The sequence below is a fragment of the Haliaeetus leucocephalus genome, unplaced genomic scaffold (assembly GCF_000737465.1).
Source record: "Haliaeetus leucocephalus isolate CR32 unplaced genomic scaffold, Haliaeetus_leucocephalus-4.0 Scaffold848, whole genome shotgun sequence".
NCBI lineage: Eukaryota > Metazoa > Chordata > Aves > Accipitriformes > Accipitridae > Haliaeetus > Haliaeetus leucocephalus.
Window position 1 is genome coordinate 11272505 of NW_010973284.1, and position 21749 is coordinate 11294253.

General features: G+C 35.5%; 1 protein-coding gene across 1 annotated transcript in view; it reads left to right on the forward strand.

The window, feature by feature from the left end:
* FAM73A (family with sequence similarity 73, member A) overlaps window positions 1-21749 on the forward strand; it is a 41256-nt gene that overhangs the window by 16359 nt on the left and 3148 nt on the right. Inside the window, exons 8-14 of the mRNA XM_010582546.1 lie at window positions 8506-8606; window positions 18116-18234; window positions 18417-18489; window positions 18828-18914; window positions 19038-19136; window positions 19467-19601; window positions 21043-21096. Coding sequence (XP_010580848.1) covers window positions 8506-8606; window positions 18116-18234; window positions 18417-18489; window positions 18828-18914; window positions 19038-19136; window positions 19467-19601; window positions 21043-21096 — 668 coding nt within the window. The remainder of the gene's footprint in view (window positions 1-8505; window positions 8607-18115; window positions 18235-18416; window positions 18490-18827; window positions 18915-19037; window positions 19137-19466; window positions 19602-21042; window positions 21097-21749) is intronic.

Consider the following 21749-nt stretch of genomic DNA (forward strand, 5'->3'; position numbering starts at 1 on the left):
TACATCTGTTTGAGTAGCTGCTAATGAGTGTCAAGCTATCTTCCAGGGTCATGTTGCACTAATCATTACTTACATTATAATTCAAGTGTTAATATGTTGTTACTAATGCATTTAGCAACCTTATAGTGTTACTAATTTGTTTTTTAATTTAAGTTTGGTAACTGGTGTTATTTAGTAAACTAAAGGTCCAGAGGAAGAACTCTTCATTTAGTACAACTTTTTAAGGATTCTTATCTCATTCTTTCCTACTTTCAGTGCCAAGTGGAATGCAAGCAGGCTCCAATCAGTAGGGCACTTAAGATATTCTTTAAGTCTTATTGTTTAAAGTTAAGCATGTGTCTTGCTAATTTAGGTTCTTAAACTGTATGCTGTGTACAGCTGGGTTTGCAGAAGCCAGTCACATTCCTGAGCAGTTTCACCAGAGTGTGCAGAATTCTGTAAGACAGTTCTGCCCTGAAATTCAAGTGAAGACTAGGTTTATTATGCTGTTCCCACAGAGTTTGCCTGTGTCAGATATGCTAGAGTCTCCATTCTGAACACAGAATCCAAATGTTAGTCCAATTCAAATATATATATTTGTATCTTTTGATGTTTATTTCACTGAGGGTCACCAGTTACATAGTTGGTTCCATTTTTCTATCTTTAAATTCTGGGGATAGAAAGGTATCAGTCTTTCTTTTCTGATACTTTCTTTATACATGTAAACAGAATTACCAACTGCTAGACAGTATGTTTTTCTTTAATGGAAGAACAAATTAATATGTGGGTTCCTTTTGTCAGTCTGTCTCACTTGCTTTGAAATGTCAGCATCCCTGAAGCATAATATGCTGGCTAAAGAAAAGCCTTTCCAGCAATCTTGTGTTTAAAGTCTTACTTTGAAGAGAACATGTTGGATGGTCTCATACCCTTGTGCTATGTCCAGCAAAATAGTCTGTATGCTAGCATACTAAACTGTTTACTCTTTCCTTTTTTTATATAACAAATTAGGAAACTTTTATAAAGCAGAAAGTTTCAGGAGCTGAGCAACAGTTGCTGGTTATTCTTGTCCTTCTTCATCACTGCATGTGCTGCTATCTGCTCTTCTATGAAGAGGTGCATGGTGGGAAAGCCAAAAAGGTGGCAGTGAACTGCCTTGGAGTGAGGCAAGGGATACTGCTAGTAATGCATTTGTGTAAACATCTTGCTTTAAGTACCTGCTGACTTCAATAAATTTACACAGGTGTAGTAGAACCGAGGCCAAAGGCATAAGTTCACTTACTTTTGAGACTCCTCTCTCAAGCCTGGTGAGAAGACTTTTCTACCTAACCTGCTTATGGAGGCTTCTGGTGTAGGAAAGGTATTAAAGGAGCTAATTCTAGATGTGTAAGTCTCAAAGTTAACTTTTTGTACTTCCTTGTCCTGTAAATATCACATTGCGTTTTGAATCTGCACTGCATCACAATGAGTTAATGTACTATCACATTGAATGTGGTTGAACAGACCATTCCATTGTCACTAGAAAGTGTCTGTGCAAAAATAGCGGTAGGTTATGCTTGTTTTTAGGATGTGAAGAACTAAGAAAAGGCAGTGACGTTCAAATCTGATGACTAAGGTATCTGGCAGTCTTCACAGTGCTGTGCTATAAATCCCCAGTGGACAGCCTATGTTTTAAAATATGCAGCACTGGAATTCAAACTAGACTTTGCTCTGGACAAAGTAGATGTGATGCTTTCTGAACTACAGGAGGATGGAGTACCCCTATGAAGAGGAAACAGTGACAACTTTGTGTTGTACATCCATCTCAATAGACTGTACAGAGTAGACAGCTGAGCAAACTTGATTGCCAGATCTCTTTCAAATCAAATCAAAGTACAAAAAGTGCATCTAAACTATTAAACTTGAAAACAGGAGGGTGGACAGAAATCAAATTCTTCTGTAAAGGATAGGGATTTAAACCTTAAAATCAGGGAAGATCCACTGATTTTTAGCTTCAGGGTAAAGAAAAGAAGTTGCAGAAAATTGTAACCCTGTGTAAATGTAGAACCTTATAATGTGCAGTTACGAATAATCAAAGTTTACATTTTCAAAGAAACAATAAGGGAGATAGGGATGTGTGATAGGGATAGACCTAACAGTGACACGTAGTTTATACAAGATATACATCTAAAATCTGTTTCAGGATCATATGTCTGCATCAAGCAGAGAGTGAGAGCAGTAAACCAGAGAAGTGAACATATGCATACATTTATTTTCTGTTTACTAAGCTGATTTCTCAGCTGTCAGCACATAAGATATGTTAGTTCAGGTTATAAAATACACATTAGATGCTGCTTTGTTTTCTTAAAATTCAGATTTCAGCAATCTAGCACCATGTGTGTTTACTCTGCCTCTTCTTTGAGTTTTGAATTGCAGAGTTCCTCATGGTGAGGTCTTTCTATTTTGAGATTTTGGGTTTACGATAAATTGTGCCACAATGATTCAGGGACAGCTTTCACAGGTCACATTCTCTATAACAAAATTATATTTCTATCCTTTTGATAATTTCTTTGCTTAAAAAAAATTTGCGACTATCAGAAAATATTCCAATTCAGTTATCAAATTTATGGAAGAGTTGTTTAGCAGATTTAAATCTTGAAAGAATCATCTGATTTATCACCATTACAGAATATCAAAGCTATGTAATATTTCCTAATACTTTTGAGTTATTTAACATATCTGTGTCTATAGATTACAGTAAGTAAATTATACTTAAATTCCTTTCTTAAATGTATTTGATTTTTTACTTGGCAAGACTAAAATGATTATTTATGCACGAGCATTTTGTGCTGTCTTTACCTTTGCTAGATAAGCACATTCAGGGTGCTTAATTTTACTGTTTTAGAATATAAGAGCAGTAGCCATGTTGTTTTATTTTATACATCATTAAACATGTGGTGCTCAGCAGATAATATCACTTCATGGACAAAGTCAGTATCTTGAAGGTCTTAAAATAACCAAATTATTATAAACATCCCAGAAATTGCTATTTTTTCTTTCCAAAGTATGTAGAAAATCTCTTGAAGATTATAAGGTTATTTTAGGCAAGTTGCATCTTTTTCCAGATGACAAATATTGCAAATCAGTACATCACAGTTTTCAGGTGGATTTTACTGCTTATGTGTGTAAGCTTAATGGATTGTACTATTCAATTTTTATATGCATTCTCTATTTATTTATATTTAAGCATGAAGAATCTATTACTGTCATCTATACACACATTTGTAATTCAGCTTTTAAGCAGCTGGACTCCTTTTGTCTTAATAATAACATCAAAGTAATAAATGCAGAACACAGTGTGAATGAAGAATATCTTGGGTTTTTTGCATAATGATAATTAGGTGAGCATCCAGTGTCTTGGAAAATGGCTTTTTTATACCTGTGCGAGAGTATTGTAGTGGAAGGCTTTTATGTGGACCTTTGAGGATTATAGCTGTACTTGGAAACAATTATAAAAGCTCTGTTTCAACTTTTACTGAGGAAGTAAGATTTGGCCTTCTATTTGCACAAAACCAGAAGATTATTCTGTGCATGAAAACTACTGAGGTATTTGTTAAAGATGTAATTTGGAGGCTCAGCAGTTAGCTCAGCCAAAGCTTACCTTGAAAAATGTCTGAGAGTAGTAGGAAGAAGGTGAAATTGCAAATACTAAGTACTCAGTGCTGTCCCATACTCTGTTTTCCCCAGTTGTTCCTTTCCATTAGACCACTGCTTTAGTTGCTGAGTTCCTAGTCAAATACTGGTGAGCAGAAGCTGTGTGTTCACAACAAGGGCCTGTGGGAGGTGTAAGCACATCCTGACAGCCAGGCTGGATGATCCTACAGCACTGGAGTATCTTTTTGTGGGTTTGGTGGGGGTGGAAGTTTTGTTTTGCTTTTTTTAAAGGAATCTGTCACTTCAGTTTGCATCAGAGCAATCCCAGCAAAGAACCATGAGACTTGTTTAACTTGTGATACATGGTGTGTACGGGTAGAGTACAAGAGTTGGTTAGATGTATTTCAGGTCAGGGTCTTTAAAAAATATTTTTATGCTGAAGTCAATAACAACTTTGTTTATATACAGTGAGGTGAGATACCTCCAGCTATAGGCACTTTCTTGAACCCAGGTATTTGTGTTATTGGAGAATGTAAACACAAATTTAACAATAGCTGTTAAATCCAGAATAGTCTGTGTGGACACCCTGCTCCATTCTTGGCTTGCCTTTTTTAACCCGTGGCTATAAGACTTAGTCATCAGAAGGTGCCTCTGAAGGTTGGGATTGTTTTCTTTTTATAAATACGACATAAGTAAAATTCATTGCTTTCTGGGTGCATCCTGTAAGACTTCATGTAATACATTAGTAGCTACTTGGTAGGACTGATGACTTTTTAATGAATATTCAGTCAACACTCTCAGAGTTATGACTATTTATAAACGTAAATAAAGCTGCTTTTGGATGCTTCAGCAACAGTGGTGACAAACCACTGTGCTGCTTGTGACTAGCTAGAAGACTGTGACACATTCTCTTGAAACTGAATTATGTAGTAATTCATGCTTCTACGCTCTCTGAACTTGATTATTGCAATTCATTTGTCTAGGCATGAAGCCACACATCTAAGGGGCCTGACTAGCACACAACAGAGTGGCTGGCTGTGCAGTAGCCTGGCAGAATACTGGGACCCTGCTGCTCTTGGGGTACCCTGACTTTTCATAAGTGGATTCCTTTGCAGGGTTTTCTTCTCTTCAGAGTCTATCAAGTCTCTCCTTTCTCATCTTGCTTTCCTGCTCGTGATGTATTACTGCACTAATGTTCCACTGAAGTGGGAGGGCTGGGAAGAATAGGCAACAATGGCTTTAACGGTGACACTCAGAACTAAATTCCTTAACTCCTAGTGAGTTCTTTGCCAGTGGGTAAGTGCTTTCCTTTTTTAACTGCTGCATGTAAGTGCCAAACTCACTTGCGAACTCATGCCTTGTTTCATTTAGGGTTGGAGGGAAGATAACATATAAACGGTTTCAGAATTTTAAAACATTATGTGACTTTGAGTACTCCCCAGTTGAATGCTAAAAAATTAATTTGGATGCAGTTCTATCTCTAAGGTCAGATTTTGCTCTGAGAGCTTAGTGGGTTAGTTTTGTGGTCTGTCTTACTACATGAAGCTACCAGAGCAAAGACAAATAAATATTCTAGACTGGTAATCTGTGAATAGGTGTGAAAGTAGCTTTGTTCTGGTATGGTTTTTTTTTGGTTGCTTATTTTCAAATAGATAGTTGTTTGCAAAATCTTACTAAGCCAGGATTTGTTTCACAAGCTTTAGCAATACTCCATATTCTTCCATTTTTTAAATACCCTTAATCTAACTTTAGAACCACATATGCATTTTAAGGCACTACAACCAAGAGTCTTGATGTGATACTGACAGCAGTAATTGCCATCTGAAACTCTCCTTCATCCTCTTTACAAATATAAATGAACCCAAAATAACTCCCTGGCTTCTCAAATAAGTAAAGTATATTTGAAGCTCACATACTCTCTAGTATTCCTTTCCTGAAGGTATTAGACTACATAAGAGCTGGGGATGACTGTATGAGCAGTTGCAGCCGCTGGTGGGTGGGTTCCTCGTGCAGCTGTTCATTCCCAGAGTCTCATTGTGCCGCTGTCTCTTTTTTTTTTTTTTTCATGTTCTTGTGTGTAAGAATGTTCTCCTGGTACTCGCATGGTATGTACTCCAGCTGTAACTTAATTTTCACCCTAACGTTTTCATAATAGTGTGCTTTCTGCACAGTGTGGGTATTGATAAGCACCTGCTTGGCTAAGGGTATTTTAGGGTATTAGGATGGTGGTGGCCAGAAAGTCAAAAATAGCTGTCAAGGCTGTTTTGTTTTCTTTGGGGAAGCTGTGCTTTGTGTGTACATACGACTAGCCAAAGGCATTATTTCACTCGGCATTACTAGCCTTTTTTTAATCAACTTTTTTGTCATAACGTGCAAATTTTGTGCCTTTTTTTGTGGTAGTGAGAATTTTCTTTGAGTGAAAACACAGATATTCCATATTCAACTAACATGTTAAAAATGTACTGGCTAGGTGACAGTTTTAGACTCATATTAGAAAACTTGGAATTATGACTTCTTCAGCAAATATAGATGTATTCAAAAATCTTATTATCTCTAGAGCTTCATGTAATCTGTAGCAGGCTGAATGCAAACTCTACAGAAGAACCCCTCATTCTGTGGTATTCTGAGCTGGAAACTCTGTGGTTCCTTCATTTACACCAATTATTTTTTTACAGATATGCAGAATAAATTTTAGTTAAATAGCATTATTCCCATTTATATGTAATCAATCACATAGCCCATTGTTAAATACTTCAGTGTCAGTTTGGGGATATGTTGTCACTGAGCTGTAAACTCACATGTAACAGCAACAGTACAGTAATTATCAGATAATACCCAAAATCTTTGAGTCTTCAGTCAGTGGTATAGTTGGGACTTTCCTGTGAGGGTGGTAGAGACGTTCTTGGATTGTGAATAAGTTGATATATGAGACACTCTGACAGCTGCACTTTGTGTACATAAGACTTGATTCCTTACCTTAACATCTTCACTAAAGCCATCAGTAAGATCTTTGTAAGTATGGCCCACACTTTACTTTCCAAGGAGTTTATAATTTGTATTGCTGCTTGTGAATATAGCTGTTTACTTCTCATGAAGTAAGTGTTGCATGTTGCCTACAGACCGGCACAATCAGGAAAATAATTTCTTTGGATTGCACTTGAATCAGGTGCTAGAGGGCTTTTCTAACTGTGAGAAGTAGAAACTTTTGCTTTAATTGCAAATTTATTATGGAAAACAACTTACCCAAAAGGAGAGGTTCAGTGGAAAAATCTGCAACCAGGCTATACATCTCTGTACCACCCTATGTTTAACAGTATTATTGCAGTTTCAGCAACTGCTTATGTGAAAAAGTCGTATTAGAAAAGCATTTAATGTAATTTTAGAAGGTGATTAATGCAAATTATGAGCTAGAAATAAGAAGGAAACATATTACCCGCCTACTTTTACCAGACCTCAAGCAAATGCTTTACAAACCACAGTTTGGTTTTCTGTTCCAGCTCTTTAGATTCCAGTATGTGATTGTTTCTCAACCAGCTTGGATGCTGCTGTACTTTTCCTCTTGGTTTTAAGAGGTCAAAAGAAAGAACAAACTATTAAGAATTATCTGAAAAAAATCATACACTTTCATATGAATATTGGTGAAGTTGTGATTACAAGTAGGAATCTGCCTAACTCAATCTAGTAAAATATTTCTCCAAACTTTTAATAATTTTTTCCCTCAGTGAATAGTCTCAAAGACAGATACTTATTGTTGTGTGCAATTTTTAAGCTGTCATTCCAAGTCCGTAACTAATAAAACCATAACAACCACCGAAATAATAGGTAAGTTATGTGGATTTGTAGTCTTTCAATTGATGAGTAAACCATTCCGGTATATTGGCACTTGGCCACTTTGCTATGTAATAGTGTTTTTTATGAAGTATTGCCATAGCAACAGATCTGGATGACATTGGGTAGCTGGTTGCTGCTGACTGTTGGAAATAAACCAGACTTTTAGCAACATGTGTAATGTCTGAAGGTAAAGTAACCCAAAATAAATGCCTGTGCTCTACTGAGAGCATAGTATGGGGCACATCAAGCCAAAGTCTGACTTACTGGCTTATGATTTTAATCCTTCTGTGAAAGTGTTTCTATACAGTGAAAATGAATCCATGTATGCAAGTAATATATGCAACAGTTGAAATCTGAGAAAAAAATAAAGGAAAAGTGAGAGAAACTGTATTGCAGATGATTTTGAGCAAAAAATATCAGTTATTTTAAAGGCTTTAAGAATTCTGGTACTATAGGAATTGCTTCTGGATGTGTTATTTCTATGGAAAAGCTTTTTGGGGAAAGAGGATACAGTGAAGATTAAAAACTTCACTTGCTCTCCTGAAGAACCAGCAAGTGAAAAAAAGGCATGAGAAGTAGAAAATGAAACTAATTCAAATGAAGCCGAAACCTGTTTTTTATTAATGGACTTTTATTTAGAACAGTATTTCTTGGTTACTAAAATGTTGAGCATTTGTTATGTTGAGCATTTGTTATATAACACAGCCAAGTTAAAAACTTAACAGAGGGTTTAGATCAATATAACAAAGTAATATCTTTAGATAGAGAGATCTTCAGAAGTCTATCAAAGAAAAGGCAAAACCCCTTGGGAAATATTTTTTCTTCTCTCTGTTCATTTGCAGGTGATGTTTGTAAGTCCACTTTAAAGACAGAAAAATGTGGTCACTATTATATATGTTAGTGGGTCATAGGAGAATTTGCTCTTATAGTAGTACAGTGTTGTGCCTTCTGAATGAAGTACTACATTAAAGTGTATATGAAACACACTTTCAAGACTTAAATGGAGTTTTCTGATAGTCTAATACTCAGGTTTTTGGTGGTTTTTTTGTTTTTTTTATTTTAAAGATAAAAATACAGATGTTACTGTAAAGGATAATACAGATGATTTCTGCCTTCGAGATACATTAAGCATTGCATCAACGGACTCCTTTGTTTCCACAGCTGAGGTAAGACTCTTAAAGATTTCTTCTTTAAAGATTCATTCATCTACTTGAACAGTGAACAGAAGAATCTTAATTTTTTTTTCCAATTATTGTAACCAAAATGTATTTCTCTTATGGGGAAAAAAAGAAGCTTTCCTTGCTTAGTTGTAAGCAGCTTCCTAGCAGTTCAAGTAATGAAGTTGGGATCAATTTGCTTATTATCTTTGTTTTTGGGTTTGGTTTTTTGGTTTTTTTTTTTCCCTTTTGTGCACTGGCAGAATGTTTCCCCAACTCCTCCTAAAAAGAAGTTGCTTTTGAAAAATATTTCAGATTTTCATGAGTGAAGAAGCACAATCAGTTGACGTTATAGTAGTTCCTTTCACCATGAATTGCATTTTTCTATTCTCTTTTTTTTCCCTATTCCCTTACCATAATATAAAGATGTATGAAGAAGGCTTTGTCTTTTTTGGAGTTGGGGTTTTTTTTGGAGAGGAAATTACTAGAAATTGACAGCTACCTATTTTAGTACATTCCATGCACAATATAATATCTTTCATCTAACTTTCCCTAATCTTCTTGGATAAGACCACAAAGGATACATAAAGAAATAATCTTTGGATAACAGGGCATTGTCTATTAGGTGAAATCTGCTACAGCTCCCTTGAAGTATTTGAAATAATTTTATATACCGCAACACACTTATTTAAATGAGGAATATGTCCTTTTATAGTCTCTCAGGAGCTGCAGTGATCTTGAATAGCACTCTTCTCCAAATTACAGGAAAGAGAATTGGTCTCAATAGATACATTCTGTGTTAGATATTGCTATCATATTTGCACTACAACTAAGCTACTAAACTCAGACAGTTGTAAAAAGGGAGAATTGCATACACGTTCTTTGCAATTATAATTTTGACTGTCTGTTGTATGGTTTGTTTTTCTATAACACAATTACCTTGATTTAGTAATTCACATTAAATTGTGATGGTATGCCTAGCATTCATTCCTAACAAAGTTTGTGTCTGTAGACTGGTTACTCTTTCCTGTAATTTGGGCAAGATCACAATTCAAGCTTGCTTCAACTCTATCAGCTCTTGAGAGGAGCTGTAAACCATTAATAGTTTGTACACTTTGTATCTCCCCACCCCTGGCATGAACTTTCCTAGTGTTTTTGCAAGTATGTGAGGATGGGAACAATCCATTATGCTTATTTGTGTTGTCTGGCTTTAAAAAAAACCAAACAACCAAACAAAAAACCCTGCAACAAACAACAACTAAAAACAAACAAACAAACAAACAAAACCAAAAAAAACACAGACCTCGGGATGTATCACCTCAGTGGAATAACCATCCTATCCAGAAGCTAAATGTCTCAGTATTTGCCAAAGAAATGTTTGAGTCAAACTTGGCGATGGAATTGTCTTTACATATCCTGAAAATATTCTCCACATTTTGATACCTCAAAGCCACTTCTGTCAACTCTTTCTTCCAGAATGAAGTTATGAAGATTTTATCTTCCTTTCCAGCTGTTCTAGCCTTTGCCAATAGAACAAGCTCTGTGATGTCCTTTCTCAGATTTTATTGAAGAATCTGTTAAAATTCTCAGCTGATGGAACGAGTCCTGAGGATTAACAAAGCCATAAACAACTTGCAGTTTGGTGTTCAAACCAGAACACCATCAAAATTCTGGATTAAATATGAGCCACTAGGCTTAAACTACACAGCCAGTTAACTCTCTAGTAGTAGCTGCTGGGACATCATTGTGTGGTGCAGGTAAAATAAAGCTGTGAATTGGTCTTCTCTTATCAATATAGTGTTACCTTGAGGTAAAGTTTTGTCCATCCTCTGAGGGGAAAAATGCTTTAAATTAGTACTGCAAACAGCTATGGCAATGAGAATTACTACTTCCCAGTATATTTCAGCTATTAGTAGAGAACGGTAATCACTTTGATGTAACTGGATTAGAATTGACATACCAGATTTTTTTATTCTAGACATGATGATGTCAGGTAGCAGCTTCTTGCTTATATACTTCTTCCTTTTTTTTTATTCTTGCACTTGCATAAAAGTGGAGTGTTTCAGGCTAAGAAGTCTGAGGCTTTTCCGGCTTTGGATTTGTCTCAGCTAATGGGCAAATAGGTAGTTCTTTCATCCTGTGTTCCCTGATTGCAATTTTAGTAAGTGTCCTAAACTGTGTGTTGATAGAAATGTTTGGCAAAGTTTTAAAATCTGAAATTCATATATGTGTGTATACTGCTGTGTCATTTTTGCCCTACAGGAATCATTAGTGATTTCACTTTCTGGGAAATTACAAAGTAGCAGCCTATTTTGTGGTCACATCATGCTACAAGTTGTATGTTGACAGTTATTCATCTTCCTTCTACGTTGCATCCTGTCCCAAGGAGCAGGACTAAGTATTTTGTGTGACTGTGGTTTCAGAGACTAGAAGCTATTTTCATATTTCAGTGCTGACACACAATCAAGTCAAATTTAGTTCACTGCCCTCAGGAGAGATAAAAGCAAAGATACAGGGAATCCTAAAACAAGGCATCAATAGATGTTTTGATGGAAATAGACAGGGATATGGCTTAGGAGGCAACAAGAATGCTGTGCTGTGTTATGTTAGGAGAAAACATAGGAAGATGGCCTTCAAGAAAATAACAGTACAAAACTGGGACAGTTGGCAGAGTTTAAATCACATGCCCTTTTGATGAGCTCTACAGGATAGCAGTAGGGTATGTGAAAACTTCATCTTGGCTATGGCTGATAATCAAGAGGATGCTGAGGATCATGCACTTGATGACTTCTCATACAGAATTGTGCCAGTCTGGACACCTACAATACACATGTGCCCAAATCCTTCTAAAGACGATTTAGACAGACAGTTGCCATCCCCAAGCCCAGACAGACTTCTCTTCCTAAACACACCTAGGTACTCAGAAGCACTGCAGAAGGGATGGTTAGCACAACCATTTGGCCCAATTAAGTTATTGATACTATATACTGTGATAAATAATGGTATTTTCTTCCCCATTTGAGACTGTCTGCCATCGGCTTGTGTTTATGAGGGTTAGTATCCTTTTTTCTTGCTATCTCACCTACTGTGTGATCAAAATAACTGCCACCTTTGGCAAGAATACAACAGTGAGTGTTCCAGACAAAGGTCTCCACCCTCTCTTTCCTGGCTTCTTTTCCATCTTTCCAATAGAAGCTCTTTCCTGCTCTCCCTGACAGTGAGCTTCGTTGCTGCCTCTCCATTGTCAGCGCACATGCATTTATCATGTATTACTTTCGTAGCTTGACTAAAACTGAATCTGTAGTTCTACTATCAAATAAATTTTGCGTTCTTTATTAAAATGTTAACTCAGTCCAAAGCTTAGGAGATTTTTCAGACTTATGGATAAAGCCTTAGCTGCTCTTTTTTTATCAGTAATTCCTTTACTAAGGTTGTTGTTTTTCTGTGTTCAAATCTTTTAAAACAAAAGAGTGCAGGAAGGAGCAGGCTTTGATAACAGGGAAAGAACACCAGTTTCCATATGCCTGTAATTATTAGTATATGGCACCCAAATCTTCAAAGTGACTGAAACTGAATTTTAGATTCAAAAAGTGCTCAAAAAGAGCCCTGTCACTGAAAGGTAGGGGTACCTTTTTCATAGTTTCCAGATAGATGTTTTATTCCTTTCCTGAAATGGGGAATACCAGCGTGAATAATGTTGGCAAGTAATAGTAAGGTGTATTCCTACAGCATTTATAAGTGAGATGTTTGATTTGGTTTTATTCTTGTTTCATCACAAAAATCAGAGATGTGCCCTCCTGTGTTCTGACTGCCTTCAGAAGTGTGACCATAATCACTAATCTGATCTTCTCAGGCCTTATTATTCTCTATTATTCTGCTAACAGTAACACTATTTCTTTGAAGAACTGGTACCTGAAATGCAACTAACCACTGCCTACTACTTTGGACAAACTCAAAAGATTTCATCGTGTCCAGTGAAGCATGATATGCAGTAATAAAGCTTGTCTATTCATATCATCATCAGAAGCTTTCCACCTCCCTATAAATGTTGGTGGTGGGGTAGGCAACAGAAAACTTATGTTCCCCTTTGAGAAACACCTCCTGTTCCTATGTCCTTTCTAACAAATTCCTCAAACTTCATGCTTCATTTCTGTTGGTTTGGGGTTTTTTCCATTATTTGTCTTTTGCGTCCTAATAGATGTAGCCCCAGTAAAAAAGATTCCATTGTGGGGAAAAGTTTTCCGTGTAGTCAGGAAGAGTGGTCAATGGCAACCAGATTCCTTTGATTCCCTCCAAGGACAACTGTGGTTGCTTGCTGTATGGCTATGAATAGGAAAACTTAGTCCAACAAGTCATTAAATGGTGCTCTAAAAGCTTTAAAAATAATAATAAAAAAATTTAAAAATCTGTCCTCTAACAGAAACCACCTTAGCTAGGTATGGTATTTGCATAGTATATTGAATGTTTTCATTTCTAGGACAAGGAGGAGTTTCATGTAATAGCCAGTGTGTTCCAGTACACTGACTGCTCATACTATACAGTTTTTAATTCTTAGAAAATACATGTAACATTTGTAACAAAAATCCCATATTAGCACTGAACTAATTTTTGTACCATAATACCTCCATGTAGGTATTATGTAGGCAAAAGCCTATGTACCAGACACAGCACAACCTAGGTTTATTCCTCCTGGCAAGGAGTAGTACTACCACTGATGCACACAACATAGTGAATTCACATTCTTCATTATGCTTGAAATTAATAACATTACAGCAATAATTCAGATAAAATGGTGTTCTGAATGTGTGTTTTCCTCAAAGAAAATGTATTGGATGTCTTGTAACATATACAAGTATAGAAGGAGTTCCTGAAAATACATGAACTTCCTGCTTTCTTCCAGATATTAAGAAGAACGCACCACTTCATCATTTCAGTTTATTGAAGTGCCATCTCAAATGTTTTAGTTAGTAATCACCATCACATCTTCCAACTCCCAAAACATGTTTCACTCTCATCCTGCAGCTACTTACGTTTTTTGGAAAAAAAAAAAAAATCTTTTAAGAGGTAAAGATATCTGGAGAAAGAGATCATCATCATCATTTAATATAGGATAAGCGTAGTTTCTCAGAATGTTAATGAATGCTGACTATGCGAGTAAATTGACCTTTTTATTAGGGGGAGGAAGCAAGAATTCCTAAAAGGTCTAACATTGTATATTTTTGTTACATTCATGTAGGTGGTTATTTTGGTAGTCGACAAGGTCTTGATGCACAGCTGAGAATTTTTTCTATTAAGAAACAGCTTGTGGGTAGCAAATAAGAGTACTTAGTCTGTTCATTAGACCAAAGCCATCAGGGAATCCAGGCTTAAAAACTATTGCAAGTTCCAGAGGTTTGATGCTTTACAACAGTGGTTTCAGAATCTCCTTACTAGTAGATGCAGCCATAAAGTTGAACTGTCCAGCAAAAACTGGTTAGTGTCTGAACAAAATGATCCATGTTGTAATCTTCAGAGGCTGCTTTACAGCGCTGTGTGTAGAGACACAAGTTGTCACTACAAGCTTTGGAGTTTTGAAGATGTACGTGTTATTTCAATGTAATGAAGTTAGGTATTCACTGCAGGTCATCATAAGTGTCCTGTGCAGTGGTCACCAACAATTACTATCTCTTTCTTGAGCCTCAAATGGATAGAAGTAAAGCATTACAAGATTACATTGCTGCTATTAGGGTGATTCATATTTTCATCTCTTCTTTGCATTTTCATATTCTTCTTCATGTAACCCCACATGATACTGAGGAAATAGCAGACATTTAGAGGCTGGCATATCAGATCCATCATCACAAGCCTCAGTGTTACTCACAACTACCAGCCCTTTTGGTAGCTGTTCATGGAGCACTTTTTCATCCTTGGTGTGTCAAGAGTTTCAAAATGGCAGTGGCTGTGCAAAGAAGTGTTCACTACAGATTGGCAAGAAAGGACTCAAGGAGCTTTCCAGAGTCCAACTTACCTGTGATGACAAGATGTGGGATGCTGGCGCTTTCTCCTAACTTCTGATAAATACTGAATCACTGTTGGGGAAAGTTATGCAGTGTATAGGGATACATAGTGGGGCAAAAAGCAGGTACCTGAATACCCATCATGAATCCATGCCAATTCATGTAAGGTAGTTATAGTGAGACATCTCATTTAAAACTAAACTTTCTCCACCTTTGTCCTCAAATGTAACAAGTCCTTGGAGATTTTTACAATAAAGGGTTAATTTTTCTTTTGATGTCAGCTTGGGAAGTTCTTACTAGAAAATGTTGTATGCTCTGCATGTTGTTAAACATTGTATATGATTTGTCCATTCTTCTAACAGCTGAACTCTGCTATGCTTGAAATGTGGATGTGTGTTCAGAGCATCTTCAACTAATTTTATTTTGAACCAGGATGTTTATATAGGCAAGCTTTCACCTTATTTCATATCAAAAAGAACGGCCATTACTGAGTGTTTGCAAGACTGTTTAAAATACAATACTGTATGTTCCATATCTATATATTGTTTATCTAGCTACATATAAAATATTTCTATATAAATATATTTTTAAATACTAGAAAACATCAAAAGAAAATCCATGGTGACTCCAGGAGCATTACAGTGGAGCTTCAGAGCTTGTCTGGAAATCACCATTTCTAGTTTAACTTAGAGATCGTTGTAGTTTCTGGTTTTCAGTTTGTTTTGGTTTTTTTCCCTCTCCTCTTCTTGTATGCTAAGACAAATCAGTGACAGAGGAATTTGCACCCCCTTTCCAAGAGTTACTGGTTGGAACTAACTGCAATCTGTAATCAAAACCATCTTCTCAGCAGAAGAATAGTTATACCCTTCTCTCCTGCTTAGTAGCCAGTTGATTTAACTGCTTTCTTCATTTGAGCTCAATAATACTCCTTACAACAGTAACACAGCTATTTTATTTCATCTGCTAGCATGAGAGGAATTTAAAGAAAAAACAAAACACCAAACAACTAAATATAATCAAGGGCCTCACCCAACTCCCAGGTACCAGATTCTATGCTAATTTTTAACCACAAAGGCTATGATCAGGCATCTTCATGTGCTAAAGATGTTATCGTCTCAGGCTTGCTGGCAGCAGATGGAGATTACCTGGATCTAACTGTAGAAATCATATGAGTCCTGATTCAGTCACAGTCAGTCAGTTTGCCTAAATATCTGAAGAACAGGATTTGCCTGAAGTTCACTAGCGAAAACTAATATAATCCCTTTTACCACAGAAATTATAACCTCCAAGAGAGGCGCAGCTGTTTACAAAGTGCATATGTGTTCACAACCTATTTCTTCTCATGCTTTGCAAATGAAATAAAGTAAATGGAATGTTTTATGGCTTCAGTAATAGCTGGATCAGGTAAGAAATAAATTAGTATACTTATTTGTGTTCTGGTTTGGTCTTTATTTCAGAAAACATGTATTTATTGTTCCACAGTTAATACTTTCTTAATCATAATGTAGAACCACAGATTCTGGAGTAAAGATTTTTCACTTTTTCTTGTTTATACCTGTTCTAACTATTATACTGTATATACATGTGTATATATGTGTGTGTGTGTCTGTATGTATATTGATTTTTTTATATCTGAAAGAAATTAATATATTCCAGTTTCTTCCAGTTGGTTAAATTATTGCTTCCTATATATTTTCACATATATTTTCAATTAAAAGCTGTGTGGCTTCCTTTGTTTAATAAGAACATAAATTTTCAGGTGGGCTTTTTGAATTAGTGAATCCAAAACACTGTTTGGTGCTGTAGTTATATTGTTAAATTGGAATAAAATCTTTGGTCTTAATAGCTGTAAATATTTTTTTAGGAAGTCAGCTTTTTCTACTCTGTTCTTCCAAGTAAAACAACTGATAAACAAATATGTACTTTTAAAATGGAAATACTTTCAAGGTAGATGAATTCTGAAAGTATACATTACTCATTTAAGTATGACATTTTGTTGACCTTAAAACTTTTATTCCTTCACTTATTCCCTAGCTATCGTCTCATCACTTGAGTCTCAATTCGAGAACTCTATAGAAATCTGTATAGGAATACGGATTTGATTTCCTTTTTTTACACAAACAAATCAATATAAAATGGGACCTGACAATTTTATGAAAGGAATTGTATGTATTTGCTTACAGTAAAAGGATACTGGTATGAGTGATTCAAAAAATCAGTGTAAGTTCCAGCAAATATATACCATCTAACAATGTGTAATGCTTGTCAGAACACCAACTCTGTACTGAAATCTCTAACTTATTCATGGGCTTATATGTTTATATGGACAAAAATAGGTATTGGCACGTGCTTGTATTCTTCCCTTTAGCAGGCAAGCCTACTTGGCCAAACTCTTGTTGCTGTAATTGGCCCAACAAAGTCTGTGGAGAAGATATACTTCTTAATGTCTTTATGAAGTCTCATGCCAGCACTTGCCTGTATATCCTCATTGACAGGAAAAATTTTCAGCATATATTTATTTGAAAATTTTAATGGCAGCTTAGCATAAAGTTATATTTTAATCTGATTTTTTTTAAATCTTTCTAAGTTGTAGGGTAACTATATAGTTCAATACTGTAAGAATTATTTTTTAAAGATGCTTCTAGGCTCTGTTTTTATAGCCTAGAAGCACAGGTTTGTTTCCCACACACATGATATTAAAAAAAAAAAAAGGATTTTTTTTTTAAAAAAGGTTATAATTCATTTTCTGGTCATTAACTATCCTGAAGGATCTGTAAGCTTCTGATTTTTTATTTTGGATCATTAATAATATGATGTAATGTTTGTAGTGGAAATTGTAGCTAGCCATTGTTTTGTGGATTAAATATGATATCCTGTAAACAGGAGTTCTTTGTATTATTTATGTGCTTTGATTTCTTAATCTGTTTTTGTTTTTTCTTGCTCTAAAAACGTCTATGAGTTCACGTTAATTTATATGTTAACCACAGAATTAAAACTGCTAATAATGAAAACCTTTTTGGGAGCCTGTAGTAAAATGCTGGATGCTCATGCTTCATACAATATGCTTTGGTAACTAGCAGACATGTTTACCAGCAAAACAAAAACAGGGGTGGGAGGACGTTACTATTTCCAGCTTCCTAAAGATTTGCATGATGCAATCATTCTGTACTTTGTGTCCTGACAATTATTTTTTTTAACAGCTTTGAGACCCATTATATTTAACTAGGCAAATTAACAACTTGACTAGGTAAATTAAAAACAAAACTAAGCTGCCTCGATTTTAATTAAACTTTTGAAACCTGAAACTGTAGCTTGCAGATTTTAAAACTTACAAAGTAACAGTCTTGTTAATAGTTTGCTGTTTCTTTTCTGTCTACTAGTTGAGTGTTGCCCGTTTGTTTTAAGCAGATGCAGAAGAGGATACATCTTTCAGTAGAGTATCAGGAAAACTAATTTGTTTTATCTTTACAAAAATTATGTTAGCAAGCTCTTTAATGAACTTCAAAAAAAATTTTTTTTCAGCTTGCAGAACACAGAGAGATTCGTAATACCTATGGTCTAGATTCCCTTTGCCATTGCCCATTGTATGAAGAAGCTATGCACTTAGCAGAAGAAGGGAAAATTTATTCACGAGTGTTAAGGTATTGATTTATGTCTACTTAATTATTTGCAAGAAAAGCAAGAATTAAAGTCAAATATTCTATATAGAACTCATTTTTTAGAAGTTACTTGTACTAGGTATTTTTTCTAGGAATTAGACTAAGTTGAATTTTCTTGTGCTTCTTTCTTTAATGGTCTTTGAAAACTTTTCTGTTTTATATAGGACTGAAATGTTTGAATGTCTAGGAGACAGTGACTTCCTTGCTAAGCTTCATTGTATTCGACAAGCTTTTCAGGTAAATAGTAAGGAGAGTGATCTGTCTGTCTGCCTTGTTAAGCCTAAAGTATGTGGCATTGAAAGTATCAATGCACTACCTGTGCAAGCATTTTTATAACATATTCTGTAATTAAATATTTTCTTGTTGCTTTTACATTTCTATAATTCTAAAATGGGATGTATTTGCAGAGGAGTCCCAATTTTGTGATTAGCTTTGGAACCTTTGCACCAAAGGCTTATTAGGAGCTTGCCTACTCTACTAGTGGTTATAATTATATTAAATTTGATTGAAGTATTTAAGGTCACTTAGTATAACCTGTGAATGAATATGTCTATATTTTCTGAAACCTTTTCTAGATAATTCTTTCAGAAACAGCAAACAGAATATTTCTTGCTGAAAGTGGAAGAAAAATTTTGTCTGCTTTAATTGTGAGAGCACGAAAGGTAAGAGCCTTTTTTAAGTAATGTTTTATTGTTAATGTAACTTCTACCAGAATTCACTGTCCAGTGTAAATAAACCGCCTCTCTTGTTAAGTTTGCTTGATACTCATTGCTTTTACTTTACAGAATCCAAAGAAATTTGAAGATGTCTTTGATGAAATGATATATTTTTTGGAACAAACAGATCACTGGGATAATACTGAAATGGAACTTGCTGCTAGAGGAGTGAGTCCGAATTTCTAAAAAGTGCTTTTACCCTTAATTATGCAAACCATAGCATCTAAAAATAAATTTTTACAGTTCAGAACTGTGGGAAAGGCGACTCTTTTTTGTTTACATTGCTGATTTAGAGAAATGGCATCCCCCGCTGCAGTTTAGCACCAGAAAGCATGTAATACTTTTTTTAACTTCTCCTTTACTGCCAAAGTATCTTTAATATTCATTAAAAACAATTATAAATCTGTATGCTAGTACAGAGTTAGAATACGGTGCATGCTGAATTCCACTGCTGAAAGAGAAACTAGGTAATTTAGATCATGTTCTGATTTAATATAGGTGAAAAACCTGAATTTTTACGATGTTGTTCTGGACTTCATATTAATGGATTCGTTTGAAGATTTAGAAAATCCACCAATATCTATACAGAATGTAGTAAATAACCGCTGGCTAAATTCCTCTTTTAAAGAAACAGTAAGTATGTGTAATTTTCATAATCATTATTCTGTAGTATGTTACAGTAATTAGATGGTATGATCAGTATAACATTGGTGTGAACATTCTGATATAAAATTTTTCTATATGCCAAAACTGTTTTTCTGTCGCTCTGTGCTTTGTATTCTTAAAGCACAATGTAAAAATGAGAATAAAACCAACAACTGCAGGGTAAAGACTGTGTATATTGTCTTGATAATAGCATTCATTTTGAAGCAAAGAAACTACACCATCCTTCACCGTAAAGTCTAATTCAGCTTCCAATATGACTGAATATGTACCTGCAATACACCTCAGAAAAAATAAACAGATTGTATTATCAGGTTTTTCATAATAGCAATTTAAAAGCTACAAGTCTGGGCCCAAAATATATAGAATGATTGAATATATTGGAGAAAATACTTTAACTTGGCCTGCAAAAATGAGTTTTCTCTGAGGAGGCAGAATTTTAGAAGGGAAGTTTCTGTTAGCCACATCTTAGATATTAGATACAGTTTTTGGTTCATACAGCAGAGATTTAGCAATAAGACACAAAGTTGCAAGCAAACAAAAGTAAATTAATACAATACAGGCATTCAAATGTTGATAACATTTCACGCTTTTTCAGATGTGCCTGTTTATTTATCAGATAGATCTCATCCCTCTGTTATAGACATGCAGGCTACTGCCATGGTCAGCCGGTAGAGATACTACTGTCATTTCATCCATTTATATCTATAAACTGCCAGTTTTCCTTTTATTTTTGTCTTTCAATTGAAATAGTCCCTCTAGAGGAAAAGGTAACACGCATATATTTATTTTTGTAATTATGTGGTAAAATTGTGTTTTGTGAGGAGTAAATTATCTTGCAGTACTGAAGGAGAATCAGATGAGGGTAGTTACAAGCTATGAGAGGAAAGAGCCTAGTACCGATACCAGTATATTGTATTTCACAGGTCCATATTTGGACAAAACTCCTTAGCTGAATCTGAAGCTATTGCAAGAATGTTTTTGCTAAAATGAAAAAAGACATTTCAATGTGTTCACATGCTACTTAATATCTAAAATAGTTACTTATGTCTGAGCACATACTTTGGTATATGAGAGACTGGTCCTCAATTAAACCCAGTGAATGTTGCTAACTGTTGCAACTGTAAAATCTGTCAAGGATGGCAAATTACATTTGAATTAAATTAAAGAAAATGTTGCAAAGATCTGAAAACAACAAATATGAACTACATATAAAATTAGCTATTTGTATCAGCTGATATTTTATAGTTTTAAACTTTGTGTTATCACAAGATTGAAACTGAAGAAAATATAAATCCTCAAAATATAGAAATACAGTATTCTGCACATCACTAATTTCGCGATGAAAAATAATTTCTCTTATAGTGAAGTTACACAGGGGTTTGGGCTTTTTTTTTTTTTTTACATTTAGGCTGTGGCTTCAAGCTGTTGGTCAGTACTGAAGCAGAAAAGACAGCAAATGAAGGTAAGTTGCCTTCCAAATTATGTGGACCAAAGTTACTGATCGTCTCCAATGAATTTGAAGTTCTGTTCTGTAGCTTTGGCAAAATAAATTACAGATCAACCCTTAATCCTGTAGACACGTCAGTTTAGCCAAGAGGCTGCCAATTGTAGAAGTTTAGCTCTTGGAGCCCTAATATCAGTTTTTTAGCAAAAAGTCTTAGCTGAAAGATTTTCAACCTGTTTACGTCTAGTCAACAGTGGTGACAGTAATTTCTCTGACTTATGGCCCCACACATGTACCTTGGATATTTGCAGACTGAGGCCATTAATCTTGTATCTCGCCTGCTTATGCTAGGATTCTCAACCCCATCTCCCTGCGTCATCTCCACAGCTAAATAAAATTCAGTCTTGTCCCTTTACCTACCTGAAGTACCATCTTCCTCACCAGCGGCAGGAACTCTGTTGCAGCCTCCCTCAGCCCCCTTCTGCATCCTGACCTCTCAGTGAAGGAACTCTACAGATTTTGAAATAGAGCTCCTCTGCGCCAGCAGCTCCTTACTTCCACCTTCAGAGGATTTTGTTAGACCTAGGAGGCAGATGCCCCATCTCTGTAATAGCCAGTCCAAAAGCAGAGTTGGGGCTTGCTACAGGACATCCATAGCCGTTAGAAGTGGT